Source organism: Zophobas morio, unplaced genomic scaffold, assembly GCF_036711695.1.
Source record: "Zophobas morio isolate AGI-343-1 ecotype UQ-CSIRO unplaced genomic scaffold, CSIRO_AGI_Zmor_V1 ptg000024l, whole genome shotgun sequence".
NCBI lineage: Eukaryota > Metazoa > Arthropoda > Insecta > Coleoptera > Tenebrionidae > Zophobas > Zophobas morio.
The window spans coordinates 17,356,376-17,376,956 of NW_026972129.1; the positions used below are offsets into that span (position 1 = coordinate 17,356,376).

Consider the following 20,581-nt stretch of genomic DNA (forward strand, 5'->3'; position numbering starts at 1 on the left):
TATGAGATTATCTCATATATTTAATACTTGGTATGAGGTATGAGATTTTCTTTAAATATCTAATACTCATACCAAATATCTACTGTGCCAAATATATGAGATCTGGCAACCCTAATGTAAACTCTTTCTTTGAATCATTGAAAAAGTGTGGCAAATATTAATCTCATGTAAATTTTGTTAACTTGGCAAATGTTCACCTCATACAATATTTCTGAATCTCAGTTTTAACTTCAGTAATTTTATTTGTTGTATAATTTTAATTGAACGTAAATTTCATGTACTACAGTTTTAACCTCACACAATATTTCTATTTGTACAAGTTCATTTCACACCAGATCTTTTGTTTCATAAATCCTTGCTAAGTATGTTTTGTAAATACATACTGTGTTGATGAATGTTTCTATCATATAAATTATTTGATGTCCCATCTTTAGTCTCATATAAGAATTATTTGTTGTTCAAGATTTCACAAGATTGTATGGCGAATTTAAATGTTGTTTATTGCTCGTTGAAACTTTAATACTTGTTCAGTTGTTTTTAATATCAAAGTTATAAGAGATTGAATATTTAAAAATGGAATTGAGGTTAAATAACACAGACAACGTGGCAGAAGCGAAGTTCGGTTCCTAGTCGAGTTGGCGAGATTTATCGTGTCACGTGTACAAGTCCACAGGTTTGGATAGATTCAGGGGCGGCCGCCGATGTTGTAAAGTTCTCGGCTTCTGTCCGTAGCCGAGCTCCTCTTGCGGGTCTGGCGACCGTAATGGCCTAGTTTCGGACGGCATGTTCGTCCTATAGGCGTGTAATGTGCTGTTTGGGTAGGCTTTGCGATAGATAGAATCACCGTCGTGGGGGAAGAACAGCTCCAGACCGGTAGCCCCAAACTCGGCTTGTGCTAGCACGCCCCAGGGGTACTTTTGTTGTGCTCCTGTTAACTGCCGTAACTTAAAAAAAAAATCTGCTGCCACCGCCCCTAATAACTTGTGTATTTGCAACCAGTTACTTGATTCAGTTTGATAATAAATTTATGGCACTTAAACGATCCTAAAGGTGAGTCCATTTTGAGAGAAACGATCTGGAAAAGTTGCGGTTGATTTCATACCTTCGTGGACTCGAAAAACTGGAGGGAGTTACTTAATAGTTTTTACAGGTTTAATAGTTTGCTCAGGTCTAATTATTTTCTTACAGATTTAATAATTTTCTTGCAGCTTAAATTTAACGTTTATCCCCGAAGTACCCCGGACGTTTTCAGAGACCAGCTGATTGCGATTTTGATCGTATTATATATATATGTGTTTTTTTATATATACGATGTGTTTTCAGTTCACGAGGTAACCTGTGAATGTGATTTTATATAATTAATAAGTTAACTAACACATGATTTAACCGCATGTAAATTCTTTATTATTTAAAGTTCTTTGTTGATAAAGTGTGACATAATTTAACGCCATGTAAATTCTTTGTTGGTTGAAATTCTTCTTCTCTACTCTACTCCACTGACAAAAAAAAAAGAAAAGAAAGCTGCGACTAAGTTGCGCAGATTGAAGACCTCTTATTTAGTTCTCAACTGCAAAAAAAAAACTTGCCTAACTTGGAATGAAATCAAATTAAACGTTCTAATCTAATGTGTGGCGGCACTTTTAAAATTATGACAGTCAACAAGAGAACAAAGTTTTAATAAAAAAAAACTATGCAGCGGGGCGCACAGCGACAGCGGCATCAAAGCGCCTCCTCGTGAATGCTTATGACTCCAAAGTGTGTGCGATCGAATGATATCAATTTTATTCTAGAGCATAGCAAAATTTCCCATAGGTGGTGTTGTAGCACGAGCGGAGTTTGGGGCTTCTGGTTGTGGTTGTTCTCCCACCACGACGGTGATTCTACTCTGTCGGCAACCACATGCCGCCCAGCACCCCTTTATTTAACAAAGAAACGTGCCGCGCTAACAGGCCGTTACGGTCGCAAACTCGTGGTTGGAAATCCCGGCTATTGGGCCAAGCCGCGAGCGTCACGTCATCTCGACCGCTCCCATTTCAGCTCGACTAGGAACCGCGCCCTGCGCTTCTGCCAGGTTTTTTTGTGGTATTTACGCCAATTCCCTTTTAAATGTTCACTTTCTATAACTGATAGTAAACTACAACCGAACAAGTGTTAAACCAATAAACAAGATTTAAATTCGCCATACACTCTCGCGAAATTTTAAACAGCAAAGAATTCTTATCTGAAATTAGGACTGGACATCAGATAATTTATATGATGGAAGCATTAATCAACAAAATTTTTACCTGGTCAAAAAAAGTCCACTAGACTATGGAGGAGCGTATCTTTCTCCGCTTACCGACGTGTTATTGTGCCGCCACAGTTATAATCAAGGCGCGGAATAATATCACACGCTTGATCCAGTGCTGCCGCGTCGGTACTTTGATTACAAATATATTTTTCTTTTGGACTGTATCAACATAATATAACATTTCAAGATCACAAATCTGAAATGTGAATTTTTCAACCCTGTGGTTGAAAAATTAAAAAGGGCACCGAGTATTATTATTTGAAGTAATATGGTAATATAGAAGTAGTTTTTTTACTAGCTGTAAAGACTCCTAGAGACGTACTGGTAAGGGCTTGTGGACCAGATCAAAGCGTCCCCGCTACTCGCCATAAAACACACCTTACTTCAACTGGGGGATTGTAGCACTGTGATATAATTCCGCGCATTGGTTATAATGTAACACTTAAGTATAAGCATCCAGAAAGTATATTTATAACTTGATAAACAAAGGATGAGTCCTGACTAACTGAATCTCATGAAATCTCCTAGCAAGTGCTTTATATGAACAATCTCATGACTATTAAATTGTGTTAGAACCATTAACGATTAAAATCTTAGCATGAACTGTGACTTTACAAACAATAAATCAAATTTACACCACATGTTAGCCTCGGTCCAAAATTCGCATATTTCAGCTTGGAAAAAACGCAAGAATTAGCTACCCTTGTTGGGGAAACTGTTAATTTTCGTTAAACAAACGCTTCCCCCTTTTTTTAACTACCAAACCAACTAAACTTATTCGAGCTACCTTATCGGATCCTTTCACTTACACCAAATAAACAACAGTGAGCAGTGACGCATCTCACCCCTCTACAAAGCAATCACACTTCACTACCAACCCTCTCACTAGATACTCCCCAGAAATTCCCTAGGAAAGCTACCAACTACCAAAAAATAACTAAACTTGCATGTCTATGTTTAATTATTTTCTTTTTAATGATTTTTTTTCAAATTCAAATTATTCAAATGCGATTTCTCGCCATTGTTTTTTTTTTCAGCGTAAAATTTAAATTCAAATTTGGTCACCACAACACAACGTACTAAAAAATTAAATGAATTCCATTATGTGGTTTCATCGACAAATCGTTGATTGTGCTTTCTCTGAATAAGTATATTGTCAATGATTTCAAGCATTGTGTTTCCACATACAATTGCAGAAAAATTAAAGAAAAAAATATAATTGTTGACACTGTTGTATTATGTACTAAAAAAATAAATGGAAGTGTTTTATGTAAATCGTAAGATAAACTAAAAAAATTAATTTTGTAGATAATCGGTACGCTGAAGTTGAAAAATATAAACAGAACATTGAACCAGAGATCGAAACGCATCATAATTTTGAAATATCAAAAATCGTAATAAAGATTTACCAGTTTACTGCCAAAACCGACCGTCAGGCGGAAACTGGTGTCCGTTGTTGTGAAATGTTGCGAAGACATGCCTTCAGTTATTTACCACACCTAGCTCGAAAAGTTAAAATAAAGAAATAACATTTTAAATCATTTATTAAGGATGTAAATAAAAGTGTACACAATTTATTAAGTTTGTTCTACAATTGATAAACATGCTACTTACAAACTAATTTTAAAAATTATAACTCATAATTGGCCATATTAGCAGCATCTGACCAAGCACCAAATCTAGCACCATCCATTTCTGTTGCCACCGTGTTTCCGGCGGTCAATGTGTGGTGTCTTCCTCCAATTTTTGCTTTACACTCAGGACACACCGCTTCCTCCATTGCGCCTCCGCATTCTCCAATTGCATACGGATGACCGTTGGGACATTTGTACCAGTGTCCCTGCCTAAGACCAATAGCTTGCACAATTTCTCTTCGTTCTTTATCTGAAATCCCTATGCTTGCAGCTACCATTCGGCTCAGCTCTTTTAGAAGTACTATAACTTTGTCTTCGTCGCAAAATTTTGTAGCACCATGTAAAAGTTCATCAATTTGTTCCGCAATTTGTCGAACTCGAGCGTTACATGTGACGTGTACCCTATAATTCGGCGACTTCTTAATCTTGCTGAGTTCTGTCATTCTAGTAAGTCTATTTAGTTCAAGTTGTATGTCTTCAATTTCTTGGTCTGTGATGTAGTCTTCATCGCGTGAGAGAATTTTCACTAAAAATTTTACCTGGGGAGCGTAAGCGTCAGATTCACCAACGTCCACTTTTAGACAAATTTTGATGATGTGTTCTATTATTTGTAATTTTGATTCGATCGCCTTCAGTTCGGGTTTATTAATCTCTTGTCGTTTGCCTTTTCTGTCTGTTTGTAGACGTGTCTCGATCAGTTCTAAGAATGTTCTTACTTCAGCACAATCTGAAAGTTCAAGGGAACTCTACATAGAGGTATGCTAACTAGCAATACAATACTTACGAATCCTCATGACAATAGGCATTGTTTCATTCAAATCTTCTAATTTTGCAAGCAACCTTTCTCTCATCGTCTTGATTTCTTGCAGGTTTCCATAGAAGTCGTTCTTCACTTTACTAACGTCCGCCAACGCTGTCTTTATTAAATTACCATATCGCTGAGTAGTTTTAATAGGAGTCTTACATCCAGGACACACCTTAAATCCGATTTTGTTGCTGTCCTGCGCCATCCATCCATCTAACCCGACACTTTCGAAAATATGCCCACAGTCTTTCAAAAGTACAAAACGAGCACCTTCGTCCTCTTCAAAACCAAAGAATATTGTCGTCAGTTCTTCTTTGTCGCATATCAAACATTTGGGTGGACATGGATCTCCGCAAAACCCAACGCATGGATGACCACATTGTAACTTTTTGTCACAAGGTTGCTCACACGGAGGTACGTTACAAATAGAACCACAGAAGTTGGTACATTTTTGATGGGAACATCTCCTTGTGCACTTTTCTTTGCACGGGGTGCAAGCATCACCACATCTCTTGCTGCAAGACCCATGTTGACACTTATATGGGCATGGACGCGCGCATGGTCTGCATGCTTGCCTACAGGGGAATTGACACGGGTGGTTACAGATCAAGGGAAATTCACACTTTTCGTTGCAACGTTTGTGCACACGACCTTGGTGACATTCTCCGCACGTTCCTGGGCAACGATGGCCACACTTTAGCTGAGCAGAGCAAGGTTGGGTGCAGTACTTCAAAAGGGTTGCTGAATTTTGACGAGCACCTTAAAATCGAACGTTACCTATTGTTTGTTTCGAGAAAATAATTGTAAAATTGTTTTTGGAGCAATAACAAGAAGTTTATAGACTAATTATGAGAAATATTTTTCTCCAAAAAACAATAAAGATACTTAAGTACATACTATCTGATTTTGCTATCCAGCATTTAATTCTGGTCAGGCTGTGCCCACATGGAGCCTGTATTTTACAGTCAACGATTTCCCTGCAGCGTGTTGTACAGGGTTCGTTACACTTCTTTGTGCAATTATGACCACAAGGTAACTTAAGGGGGCATTTCTTGTTACATAAGGCTCTATCCGGTTCCTCACAACACTTAACTTTAATGGGATGACCGCAAATCGAATTGATTTTTTCGACCTGCAAGAATTGAAGTTGGCTTGGAAGGTTTAAGAGTTAGCCTGAGTGCTTACCTGAACTTCACATTTTCCACAAGGTTGATGACATTTGCTCTTACATTTATGTCCACACGGGAGTATTTTTATGCAAGGTTTTTCGCAAATAATTTCGTCAACGTTCGAAGAACAAGGTACGTCATAAACGTGTGGACATATGGTTCTCTTCTTGCGAACACGAATCAGACAAGGGTCGCATTCTTCATAACAGAGCTTTGGACACAAGTGGGTATCTATTTCCAGAGAACAGTCTTTTCGGTACTGTGCACATCTCTTCGTACACTTGTACTAAAAAATGAAAGGATATAATTTGTGTCATGATTCGGCAAGTTTTAAAATCGACTAATAATAATTAATAATGTAGATTAGCACAAATAGATCAGAGTAGTGTAAATTACGTTTCAAATGATAAGCGCATAACAGTGAGGCAGCAGACGAATTTATAAGAAGGATATCAATCAATCCACGTATAGAATACAAATACTTTCAAGTGTATCAACCACTCATTCCTACACATAACTTTTTGATAATTACCTGTAAATGATCTGGATCCTTTCGAATGTGACAATTCTGTGTACAGGCATGGCCACAAGGTTCAACCTTGATTTCGCAGGGGTGTGGACAGCGGTAAGTTTGAGGGTCTCTGTGACAAGGTTTATCGGCAACGTGGCCACATGGAAGGGTTGTGGACACCAAAACGACGCATTGGTAAGTATCTGGGTCCACATGACATTCCAAGTTAACAGTATGTCTACATGCCAAAAACCTAGGAACTGGATAGTAGCATGGACCACACTCTTGATAGCACATTTTCTCACACAAATGACGCGCGTCTGCGTCACACAATCTCCTTAAAACACAAAAATGTACCAAAATGCATCAAGTGATGAATTTCTTACTTGTTGCACACTTCTCTGCATCTATAGTTGTTGTGGTCTCGATCCGCAATATGACACAAAGACGTACATTTGTGGCCACAGCTTAAATCCGCTCCGCATTTCTGATCGCATCCGCCTTCCGGGATTTGTAGAAAGTCTTCACCTTTTTGTACGTAAGTAATTTTGTCTGTGTGCACTTGGCATCGTAGTTTTAATTCACTACCAATGGCGTTCTGCTGCTCAAGAGTACGACGTATTTTTTGCCAAAGCTGGAAGAAAATTTGAGTATCGCTATTTAAACAAAATATTGGCCACGAACCTGACTTGCGGCACATAGTTGATCCATGTTTCCCATTATGTAGAAACCGTTCCTCGCTCGGGAAAGCGCCACACAGACACGATTTTCTATTGATAAAAATCCAATTCGATTTTCGCTGTTACTTCTAACCAACGAAAGTAGAATTATATCACATTCTTCTCCTTGATAGTTATCTAAAACAGCTATTCTCATGTCTCCCAAGACATGTTTGTGTTTCTTCTTCTCTTTTTGCATCTCAAACATCTGGCCTAAGTACGCTGCTAAAATAGTTATGTTTTCTGGTTTGTAACCATTTAACACCAAATGCTTGGCAAACTTTATCAAAAATGAGGCTTCATGAAAATTCTTCTTGCTCGTTCCTTCACATTCGGCCTCCTTGTGAGTATGATTAATGAAAAATAAACAATTATCTAGTCCTTTGATAGAGGGTCTGTCGTTTACGCTTGAGTGATCTTCTAAAGCTGGATAAATAGTAGGCGATATCAAGCTAGATATCTCTGGCCTCATTCTATGTTGAACATTCAGCGTATAGAGTTGGCTTTTATTAATGACCATCCTTTCAAACAAACTAATTCCCAATTTATAAAATTTCTCAACACTGTAATTGGCAGTGCTGGGTTTTAGTTGTTGATGATCTCCAATCAGAATCAAATGCTTGCAGTTTTTAGTCAGTGAAGATACAATATGAGCTTCCAGAACTTCCGCTGCTTCTTCAACAATTACAATTGGGCTTTTTAGTGCCTGCAGCGATGACCTTAAACGCGCGGCACCGGTTGTTGTAATGCCAACAACTAAAGCGTTTTTCATGGATCTGGTATCTTCAACATCGCGTAGTTCTTCGTACGCTTTATAAACTTCACGAAACTCTTTATTTAAAGCTTCTAACCTTTTCCGCAACTTCTGTTTGTACAAATCTAGCCAATAAAAATAAAGGTTCCAGCGATCATTGGGTGGTATTTTGTGGGGCTGGTTTAGGTTGACAAACTGAGGCATTTGTCTCGGGACTGCACTTCTTTGCTTACCTTCTATTAGTTTTGCCTGACAACAAGATAGTAAAGAAAAAAAAAACAACAAAATAATACAAAACGTACATTTAAATAGTCATAACGACGTCTTAAAACCAACAGTTCTAAACGACATTGGTCTTCAAAAATGAGTTGTTCTGTTGTTGGTTCTTCAATTAGTTCCAATTGTGATATAGCACTTTGAAGATAAAAAATTCGGTCATTCATTGACGACACGGTGACAAGGGGAATACTGCAAGGGACGAACACCGATTTCACCTCATCAAACAAGTCGTCGACTTGATTTTCAAAATTTTCGTCCATTTCATCTTCGTTTTCGGATTCTTCTAGTTCGTCTTCCTCATTTCTATCTTCGACATGTAAATTATTAATTCCTTCGGAAATCTGAAACAAAATTGGTTACATCTTGATAGACCTACCAAAATGCAATTTACCTCAGCTACACTTGAACGGCCTGCAGCGTCTGGAAATGTAAAATCTTCATCTCCACTCAACAACCAATCTAAAATATCATCTTTTTGGACTTTTCTAAACCAAGTCTTTCCGAAATTGGGAACGACTTCTTCAAAAACGTCGAATGCTCTAATGCTGTGGTAGAACTCTATTTGTTTTAAGTTTTCCGTTATACTTCTTATTTGTCCCAACATTACCTGAACTTCATTTCTCTGCTGGTAGACGGCTGCACTCATTTTGAATCTGCTTCTGTTTTTCAAATTGAACAATTTCATCTTTTCGTTTTTACTTTGTCCTCCAACTCGGACAATCTCTCCGGTGAATTCGGTTATTCCTTCTAAAAACTGATCCAGAGCATGGTTCGTGTAACATATAACCAGCATAGGTGTCTTTGCATACCACAGTCGCCGATTTTCTATCAACGTTTTTGCGATTTTAAGCCCCAAAAATGTTTTACCGGTGCCAGGAGGCCCTTGAATGATTGAAAATTCTTGCGTCAACGCTGCTTTGAAAGCTATACTCTGGGATTCATTCAGTCGGTAAAAGTTTGTACTAGGCCAGTTTAATAATGGTGAAAATTCGTGTCCTCGTATGGTGTATCTACAAATCGGAGACGTCAAGTATTGAGGAGGTTCGACTGAAGAATCCACACGAATGATGTACTTTTCCATTGGAAAATTATCAACATTCATGGTCTGTAGCACGTTTAACACGTGATAATAGGGTTCAAAATAAACACCGCACTCGACCATTAGATAGTCGACATTGAACTGTACCCCAATATTTTGATCAAATCCAACTATCAGTTCACCTTTTTCTAGATCTTCGACTTTTCTTTCTGCAACTTTGCCAAAAATAATTGTCCTGAAGTTATCCAAAGTAAAACATAGCAACGATCCAAACATAAATCTTTTTGAGTTCTCATACTTGAAATTTTTCTTTTTTTTGGTGAAATCAAAACGCAGGCGGATGCAAAACTGTTCATTTACGGTTTCTGGATTTAAAAATCTTACTTTCTTGTAGACTTTGACATTTTCCACGCGTTTTCTTTCTCCTGATTGATTTTGTGACCGATAAGACGCAATGCCAGTCCTTAGAGGTCCCACGAAATCTTCTCTCAGCAAACGGAACTGGACGTCTAAGTAATGATTGACATCCCTATACGGTCCTTCGACAACGTTTTGTCTTAAAAATAGGGGAACACCACCCACTAATTCAAGTGAGCTGGGGTACACCGAGATGTGTCTAAAATCATTTGGCGGCTCTTCCTCAACCTGATTAGTCAACTTCTTTTCCATGTCGGCCTTTTGTTTTTCTTCATATTCTTTTACTAAAGCGTCGACAACTTCCAACAACTTTTTTACATTCTCTTTAATTTGATCAGAAATGTGGCGTTTATGTTTATGCTCGAAGTGTGGGAAACACTCATTCAAACTCTCCAGAATGAGGGGCAATATTTTTCGAGCGAACGTCGGTATAGCATCAGATACCTCCTGACAAATCCCGATGACATTATTCCAGAACTCATCCGGATTTTTCCAAAAATATCTGTTTCGGTTTTTACGGTCCATATTCTGCAAGGGTAAAAACAGAATGTACTTCGTCAGCTGTTCGACAAAATTATCGTCTAAATACATCTGTAAAACTTTGTATTTTCTTTCATCAAAAGTTGCATCGGTCACTTTCCGTAAAATTTTAATAAACAAAACGATTGCATCTTCGAACAAACCCATACTTATGAGTTCGGCAATCCCCTTTTTACTATCAGACAGTTCTAACAGTAATTCTTCTGGATCCTTGTCCACGAGAGCTTCTAAGGCTTTGAAGCCTATAGGCCTTGCAGTTCTACCTCGGTTAGTAGAATCTATGTTTTGATTATGTCTAGTATGGTTATTTCTGGGACGATCATCTCTCTGGTTTTGACTCCCAGAACCGTAATTAGTTCCTCTTGAAAAGGATTGATCTGAACTAGCGCTCGCTGTACGATATCGACGTGCTCCTGACGAACGAGAAGCAAATCGTTCTTCAGATGTAGCCCCATTTTCACGGTTTCCTTAAAAACAAATTACAAATTTTAAGCTATATTACGTTGTACATTATTAGCGTCTCTAAAAATAACTTATTAAAAATAGATACTGTAGTGAATTACGTCCGGATTTTGATGTCCGAGATCCTAGCAGTGGTCGTCACAAAAATTGCCCTTTAGGTTTAGGGTTGCTTCGGAGCAAGAGAACAATAAGTGACCACAAACATAAACATTAGGCTTCGGATAGAGTTACGTACCCTTATAGAATTATGCACAAAATATAGCAGAGCAGAGTTGTTTGGAACTTTCCTCAGTCGCGGCTCTTGGTTTGAAGGAACTCCGGGTAAAGTGGGACTAATCTAACCGTTCGTATTGGATGGGGTTTCCGGTGTTAAGGGCGGTGAATTGAGCGCGTGGACGAGGTGAAAACATGAGCAATGCCCTAGAGGACTGACTCTACCAGTACGGCACGCAAGGTCTGTACATAATCGAAAAAGGAAAACCCGATTGGGTGGTTCGTAAATTTGTCGTAGTTTTATATTTACTAGTTGAGTACACACGCAGAATTAATTAGGGCAGTGATAATTTATACCATAAGAGCCATCTGATCGAGCAGCAAGTTGAAAGTTGGGGAAGAGTCGAGAAGAGGCTCTTCGAACACGTTACAACCAAGGGGTGGAGGAAGTTGGGTATCGGGATTTAGACGGACTAACAAAACGTCTATGTCAGCGGGACTCAACTAAGTCCCTAGTCCTAATAGCATATTCTATTTAGGAGTATGTCGGAGTTTGGAGACAAGTTTCCATGCAGCTTTTTGTTGTTAGGTCAGACAGGTCATGAAACTATCGGTGACGCCTCTGAATCAGGGTCATCTCCGATTTTAATCGCCATTGAAGTATTCTGATTGGTTCCGAAGAAAGTTTGCCGATATTTGGCTAAAGAATGCGCCCTCCACGTGGACTGTTGAATGATTTCGTGGGTAGACAGTGAATTCCATCCTTATGTGGGACGGATTATGGATTGAATGAATTTTTGTAAGAATTGGAATAAGAAAACGGCTGCGATGTGGATTTGCGACGCCTTGAAAAATAAAACATGATTTTGGTATCCAAGGTATTTGAAGATGATGTCTTTGATCGTGTTTTATTGCTTTCTCGATAGTATTAACGACCGTATTGGGTTTCCAGAATTTCATGAAAGTTGTAGAAGCCATTTTTTTAAACAATAAAAAATAATGTTTCATTTATTAATTTTTCGAAATACAACATTTTATTTCGAAGTATATTTTTTGCACTTTATTCTATTCTAACTTCAAGAAAATATTTTCCACCACTTGGCCCTTTATATACATATATAGGATCGCGTGTAACGGTCTGATCTTCTGGTACCTTCGTGTTAGCAAATTTTTTTTGGAAATCCTGTTTATGGGAACTGTGACACTAAATTGCGCTTTGTCTTTTTTCTTTAATGTACGTTATTTTAAATGTTTTATATACTACGATGTGGTGGATAATTATATTATTTATATTACCTGCGAGTCCTGAAGCTTCATCCAATCTGCTGGAACTTCCATATCTTTGGGGTCTGAAACCTGAAAAAAATTGGTCGAAGGTTATTTCTACATAACTTTCCTCGTCTTTGAGGTACTACATAACTCCACCAAATCCCGCTTCTTCGGAAAATTATAATCTCTATAAAGTAGAAACCAGTGACGTAAATAAGATCCCTGCAGCCCCTGCACCGCGAGGGCGCAAATTCTAAGAGGCCGCCACAAGTAATACATTATGAAATATAATTAAAGCAGATAATAATCAATGGGAAAAAATGTGTTCTCATTCTCAATGTCTCCGCATATGTTTAAATTGGACTGTTTATGTTTATAGTTCGAAAGAATTCGACATTAACACGTTCAGATGATCAGCAGCAGCATTTATTTACTTGGGAATTATTTTTTTTTTTGTATGTACAGTTCATTTCTAACATTAGTTGCACAATTTTAGAATAGAAGGGACAATTAACAAAATTAAAAATGTGAAATGTGGTGTGAAACCATCTGATATTTGCAAAATTAAAATCTTTAAAAGAGATTGTTATGGTGTCTGCAATTTTGAAAAATATTAGAAGCTGAAACAATGCTCAGAAATAAAAAAACTCAAAAATCTTTGATAACATGCCACAATCTCAGGTATATGTATACTCTGTCTCCCACTGTGTTAAAACCGCCACCAAAACTAAGCCTTGGAGAAAAACTGCACTGAGCAAAACGTTCACCAGGTCTTCTCCAGCCCCTTTCATGTCCATCTGGAGGGGTAGAGCAAAAAATTGAACCTAATAACAAAAAAATTGGTCGAAGGTTACTTCAACAAAACTTCCCTCGCCCTTGAGGAACAGTCCGACAAATCTCGCTTCTTTGAAAATTTATTAAATTTGATTTCGCGCCGCGGAAGCGCAAATTCCAAAAATAGTACATGCTAAGATAAAACTAATTTTGGCCAATCATATACCCTGTAAGTAAATATAGGGTGGGTGGGCGGGGCTAGTACTTGGTAAGGTAAGATTGAATAATATTAAAGAGCAGTCACTGGAATGAAGAGGGGGTCGCCGGTGGGGCTACTCCTTGTTTATAAGACTCTTTAGAAAACCTAAACTAACACATTCTTAAAAAAAAGACATTTGGCGCCCTTTAGAAGGTTTTACATTTTAAAAAAAGACAGGTGGGACCCCCAAGAAAATTTCACATTAAAAAAGACATTTGGGGCCCCCGTGAGGGTTTTACATTTTTAAAAACGGCAATTGGGATCCCCGAGAAGGTTTCACATTCTTAAAAAAAGACATCTGGCGCCCCCGACAAGGTTTTAGATTTCTAAAAAAGACAATTGGGAGCCCCGAGGTTTCACATTAAAAAAAGACATTTGGCGCCCCCGAAAAGGTTTTACATTTTTAAAAAGACAATTAGGACCCCCGAGAAAGTTTCACATTAAAAAAGACATTTGGCGCCCCCGAGAAAGTTTTACATTTTTAAAAAACTGTTGGGAGCTCTGTGAAGGTGTCACATTAAAAAAAAAATACATTTGGAGCCCCCGAGAAGGTTTCCCTCGCCCATAAAGTACAGCTTGTCAAATACAGCTCTTTCGAAAAATTAAAAGATTTGATTTTGCGAATTTTGTTTTTTACTTTCCGAGCGTAAGCGAAGGAAGTATTTTTTATGGCAACCATTATAAGCTAAAATAAAAATATGTATCTAATGTTTGAATAAAGGTAAAGAAACGTGCTAATCGTTTGTTACAAGTGAGTTTTTCTATTACAAAATTTTGTTTTGTTAAAACGGGGAAAATGTATTCTCAATTTCTCAGTGCTCGCTTAACTTCGACTGTTTATGTTTATACTTCGAAAGAATTCAACTATTAGCATTACCAAAGTTATGCATTTGTGTTAAAAGCAACTGAAATGAGAGAATGTCTAACATAAACACTCATAAATTCGAAGAAATTCGGCACAACTGTAACATGACGTCATCATTTAAGGGCGGGCATAAACCGGCAAATTTTGAATAACGATTTACCATGCTGCCAAAACCTTGAAACGTTTGCAACTTCTTTTTTGTTTTCTTAAATTGTAAAATCATGTTATCAATTTTAATTTTTTCTTCAAAATTCTGATGTCTGGGGTAAAAACTCAACACGGATGCATAAATCACATATGCAATAGTTTGTTATTCTGTAAAATTTAAACAATAAATGTATTGTTAAACGCCATCATTTTTTGGGCGGCACGAACAACAAAATTCTGATTAAGGATGATTTACCATGTTTGTGATAACCTCAAACGTTTTCAAGATTCTGGAGCATTTTTTTTGGAGTTTTTCTTTATAATTACATAACTTTAAAATTACAAAATTGTAGGCTGAATTAATTAATTGATCTTCTTCTTTGTTTTGAGGAGACAAAATCAATCAAATTTAATTTTCTTTTAACACAAATGTTGCCGCGGATGCTTGTTATCTGAACCGGCCAATAATCGACTTCTTTCGAAATATAAACATAAACAGTTAAATATGTACTGAGAATACATTTGTCCCGTTGGTTAGTTTTAAATACATATATGTATTTCATATTGTCCCACTTGTGCGGTTCGCGTCCTCTTGGAATTTGCGCAAAGATGCGGGATTTGTTGGACCGTACTTCTGGGGCGAGGGAAGTTTTGTAGAAATTACCTTTGACCAATTTTTGAAAACCATGCCGCGATGGACACTCCGAAGAAGATTTTGGTTAACTTTAATAAATTTACAAAATTTAAACTAAAATTAAAGGAATCATCGTATTGTCCTCAATCACAGAAAAGATACTCAAGCGGAGGAACAATATAACCTAAGAAAAGATCCCCTAACGTTATCGTTCTTCGTCGCCCTCTTATCTTTATCTACAATATTTAATGACACATGATAACTCACTCCAGACATCGCACATTCGCGTAACTGATCCGTAACGATGCTATTACTGTACCATGCTACGCCGTCATGTACCTATACTACAGAACATATGGGTATTCTTTGGATTTCTTATAGTAGTTACGATTAGTAGCATAGAAAATATAGAAAAAAGAAAAAAAAACAAAACAAGATCGAATAATAAAATACTTCAGTGTCCGATTTGAAAAAACTAAAATGTGTATGATTACTTAAAAAATTATCTCTATTAATGAAATAGCGATCGAGGAGCACTTGTTTATTGACTGAGTATATATGTTATATCGGGTGATTTTTTAAATTTCTGCTCTAGTTGGTCGTGATGCTGACATCAGCCGTTTCAATTGGACTACTGACGTATGTGTATTATTCTAATGCTGCAATAAAATTATGTTTTTACAAACTGTCAAGACTTGTTAAAACAGCAACAAAGTCGTCGTTTACCTGATTTGATTCTCACAATTTTTTTTGAAAAAAGTACATTCGTCATCGTCCTGTGTATTTTTATTCTATTTTTGACGCTTCTGAAGTAAAATTATATTTAATGTGTACACATCACTACCGTGAGACATCAAAAAATGGTACACATTAAATGGTTGGTCAAACGCAAAATCCGATTTTTCACAGGTAAGTACAAGTTGTAAAAATGAAAGTTATTTATATTTTTATATAAGAAACGGCATTTTATTTCAATTTCTGAGAGCTACACGCACTTTTTTTGACAAATTACATAGGGACTCCATTAAAGATTAAAAGTTGTAGCCCGCAATATCAACACATGTGTACATTCTATTGACGCATTTCTACAGTTGTATTGTCTGATGAATATAAAATGATTAACATATAAACATATTTGAAAACCACGTTACAAAATAAATGTGATATCTAATTCGGGCGTGGTTTCCGATACCATTTTTGCTTCCATTGTTGCATATTGTTCATCCTTTTATATCGTTAAATACTATTTTTGCGCTCTAATCGTATCCTGAATAATAAGCGCTTAGTTCTTTCTGTGTACAATGTTCAAGTGCTGATAGGTAGTTATTTTATAATGGAAGATAATAAATCACTTGGCGGTTTTATTAACGCTCGGTATACAACATCTTGTGATATTACATAAAATCGCTTATTATAAAAATGTATATTTTTGCAATTTTGAATCAATATGACGACATTTTAGTATTCTGAGAGTAAATTGAGCATCAAAAGTACTAAAATAGAGTTTATATTGCAACTAGTGTTGAAAAATAAATTAATACTTACAATTTTCAGGAAAATTTTATTTAGAATTAAAAAAAAATACTTTTTTGTTAACGCAATTTACGGCGGTATATTGTACAGTGACCTTTTTTGGAAGGTTTTTCTTGTTTGACAGAAAATATTAGTTGACAGTTTAAGTTTAAAATTTTACATTTGTTATTTCTCCACATTCGACTGTGTAGAACAAAACACTTTCCAAGCAAAATTTAAATCAATTATTCTTATTTTTATGTCCTTTTTTGGCAAAATTGTCTCTTGAAATATTTATTTTTAAATTTTGCTGCAGAAAAAATCTTGCTGGCACACCTATGGGTGCGTCTAGTGCGTAAAGCATACCATTTCGCAACTTGTTGCAGAAACAGCTATTTTACAATTTCTATTAACAAAATTCTCATTTCATCTATGCACTTGACCCTGACGAAAGTAGAGTGAACTTAACTTCCACCACACTTGACCTTGACGAAGGCGGAGTTACTTTCCTTCTTTAAGTATTCATCAAATTAGTAATAGTACAATTAACATTTTTATGTAAACGAAATACCTAAGCAATATAATTTTCTGAAAATTCTGCGAAATTGGAAAAACTATTGTATGATACACGTAAATAAAGAAATTTTATCCACCCAAAAACATTATCGCACTCGGTTTCGCCTCGTGCGCTGAACTATTTTTCGTAGACTTATTCACTTATACCATAAATAGCTATTACGTAATTAAGTTTTTTTTCGAAGATAACCCTATTAATTTGAAGATACACAATATAATTTTAATTGTAATATCATTATCTTGTTAGATTATCCAACAACACTTGTCCATTCTCTTTCTCTCTACAATCTGTAAATAAATTACTTCATTGCTCTTGCAAAGGCAAAATTCTAAAAAATAAAACTGTATTATCAAAACACAAATAACAATGCATCTCGGGACATGTTTCTTAAATTGCATAGATACTTACATATACAGCGTGTTATTGAAATGTACGTACAAAATAAAATCGGCAATTGGTCTCAAAATGTGGGTGCTAAAAGTTAAAAAAAGTTCTGGCAAAAGTGTTCTTTCAGAGATAAAAATTATTAAATTTTTTTATTAGTCTTGAGAAAACTTTTATTTTTATCGTTGCTAGGATTTGCTAAAATAAATTAATTTTACCTATTTATCCTTCAGTAGCGTCTAAAAAGGTTAGATAAAGGTTCATTTTCCCTTTATAATTTTGAAAACACAAAATAAGTTTTTCAGGCTTCTTAGACTTCGCGAAGAACTGTCAATTTTGTTGTACGTACCTTTCAATAACACACTGTATACATGTATCTATGTAATAAAGTTTTTGAGATGACGTCATCAACTTTCGAGAGGGGATTTTATTCAAAATTTCAAAAATGTTCCTTATGTAAGTTCTACAACTGTAGATTTAACAGTAGTTTCACTAATGTAACATTTACATCATTATGTTATCATATTTAAATATGTAAATTTGATTTAATTGTTAAAAACCGTTTTTTTATTCTCTTTCTTTCAATATGGTGACGTGTTTCCTAAAAAAGTGAAAAATCGCAGAGAAACTACCAACTTTATATATAGAAAATACTTAACATAAAATAAAAAAGATCAAGTACAATAGTAAAATACAGAGTGTTTTGAAAAACCTGAAATATCGTATTTGAAAATTGTAACAGTATAATTTTGTATAACCACTACGAGAACCACTCTACATAGTAAGACCAGAGCTATGAAAGTCTCAGCTGATTCCATAAGAAATACATGGGGAGCTTACGGAACGACATAAAGAGGTCACTAGCGTCACTAAGGGTGCTCCGACCTTGAAGAACATAGTTTCTTTTTCATTTTAAGGTTTTCGGTGAACGTTGTGTCTGGTTTTGTCAACAAGAAATGTCATATTATTTACGGAATCATACGGGATGTTGGGTTATGGGGTTAAAAACAAACGTAAAATTTATTTTAACAAAGTAATAGATACTTACGATACATGTAAAAAAATACTAGAAAATTCCAGGCTAAAGAGGTCAACAAACTGCAGGTTAAACGAAATAGTTTAATTTTCGATGTGTACGTGTTTGAGCGGTCCAAGATTTATTTTTAAATTTTAGTGTGTAAAAAATTCTAACTAATAAAAACTGAAACAAGGTAATCAAGAGGAAAGTCTTTGCAGGGGTGGTGGAATGGTATTTTTGTATGGTTCGTTTTTTAGCCGCAAACCAGTTAACGACTACGGTGCATAAATTGGGAAAAACTCACAAAATGTATTACCATCGGAGTATAAACTGAAAAATGTTTAGGTGGTGGTATCATTAAATCACCAAAAATCACATCTTCATTGAAAACTTTAAGATGTCACACAATTAAAACAGGATGTACCACTTCGTAAGAATGTGCAAAGTTCACAACAAACTTCGCAGAAGTGGTGGTGTAAGAATTTTCGTATTAATGAGTATCCACAAACATACCATAAACAGTTGTGTTCTTTCAAGGTGAGTTTCCGGTAACTCACATCACTTAATGATTGTTGAAGAGGTTGAAATACAGGGGAGATGTGTTGTGGAAGTTTGTTTAAAAGTACACCTTAGCAAATTTTTCATTTCAAATAAAATAGTGTTTCACAGTTGGTTCTTGCACTCGTATCGAAATAATCTGTAGTAAATAGTTTCCGAAACACGCTTTGGAATTGTATTGGTGTGGGATTTATACAATTCCCAAATTGACGTCTCACAGAGCCAAACAAATATGTCAAACAAATTGTATTCTTTGAAAACTATTAAAAATAATAAGCAAAATGTTTATGTTCCTGAAGTTATTTTTTATTTTTTTGTCAGTGATTAAAAAATATTAAGAGTGAATTATAGGTAAATTTTGCAATTCACTTATGGATAACAACTTATTTCTCAGACTTGTTAAAGATTTAATAAACGCAGTTTAAAACGTCAAAATTGAATAAAAATGTTTTGCTTGAATATATTAATAATTTATAAGAAAGAAAAAAATGGCCAATGTCACTAGTACATGCCAACCATTTTTATTTTTGTGTACAATTATTAGTATTATATGAATCACATATGAATGTTACGAAATATTTGAATCTTCGTGTTTCCCGGGAACGGGCTCCCAAGGTCACACCCGTTCTGCAAATATTGCTGAAGTTTCGTTACTGATCTACTGTGGTAAGACTTCATTTTATTGATACTGCGTATCTTTGTTGTTGACACAAATCTTAAAAATAACTCCAATGCTTAATGCGATTTTTTTGTGAATTCTTGCATTGCTGAAAAATTAAAAAAAAGAAATGTCGTAGTATCGAAATTTCAAAAATAATATGGGGTTATAAAACCTAAAAAGACAACGATCTGAGGGTGTACAGATATACAAGTTTTGCATTTAAAAACACCAAATTTATGTTATGCCTTCAAAAAAGCACATTCTTTGTATAGTTGAAAGTAATTAATTTTTTCCATTTCAAATAATTAACGAGATATCGAGTACGCTCGCTTGATGATTCACCCTGTATATAAATAAATATGAATAGTTGAATACAGTTAGTTTATTTCCATAGCTGACATTTCTAAATTTAAAACGTCAAACACAAATGTCACGTTTTAACGAAGCCAACTTTAAAAAAATTAATAATTCGTATTTTTATTTAAAATACAACTCTAAACCGTGATAACACCGAATCCAATAAAAAAAATCTCAAAAAACGAACTCCTCGACAGAAAACCGTACTCAATAAAGTATTTATTGCAGTTACTGTACGACCTACCGTGCGGATGCCTCCAATTTTGGCCTCTGTTGGCCGTCCGTTCGTTTGTGGGATTACCCTGTCTCCGATTCATTTCGTAAACGTCACAAGTTTGCGTAACCGGCTAAATCAGTGACTCACTTGTCCGATTTATTTGACATTTTGCAATTTCTGCAAAAATGAGACTAATTTGGCAATCACCGATGCACTTTGAATCACACAATTAATAAAATAAAAGGAAGCGAATTGCAAGTGCACTATCACGCTCTCGCCTCGAAACGACGATTAAAATATCCATCGATTGCACGAGTGAGCTGGCATTCACGCTTCGTGTAACGTCGTGAGGTTTTCATTAGTTCGAAATTTCGCAGGGTACAACGCTTTGGCAGTTTCGCAGTTATGCAAATTCGACGTACAGCTTCGATGTAAAATAATTGAACAAGGTTGGTTTTTAAATTTAGCATGTATAATTTAAATTTACCGATGCACCGTACGAAGAGACGTTTTAGTA

The 20,581-nt window shown here is 35.9% G+C and overlaps 1 protein-coding gene across 1 annotated transcript; it reads right to left on the minus strand.

The window, feature by feature from the left end:
• Positions 1-3,816: 3,816 nt before the first annotated feature.
• On the minus strand, positions 3,817-20,361 carry LOC135135654 (NFX1-type zinc finger-containing protein 1-like). The gene is made up of 11 exons (XM_064064779.1): positions 20,092-20,361; positions 12,129-12,188; positions 8,553-10,624; positions 8,185-8,502; positions 7,094-8,131; positions 6,796-7,043; positions 6,431-6,746; positions 5,915-6,184; positions 5,627-5,861; positions 4,709-5,488; positions 3,817-4,651 (listed from the first exon to the last, which is right to left on the minus strand). Exons 1-11 carry the CDS (start codon positions 20,162-20,164, stop codon positions 3,921-3,923), a joined length of 6,141 nt encoding a protein of 2,046 aa, XP_063920849.1. The 5' UTR covers positions 20,165-20,361; the 3' UTR covers positions 3,817-3,920.
• Between the last annotated feature and the right edge of the window lie 220 nt (positions 20,362-20,581).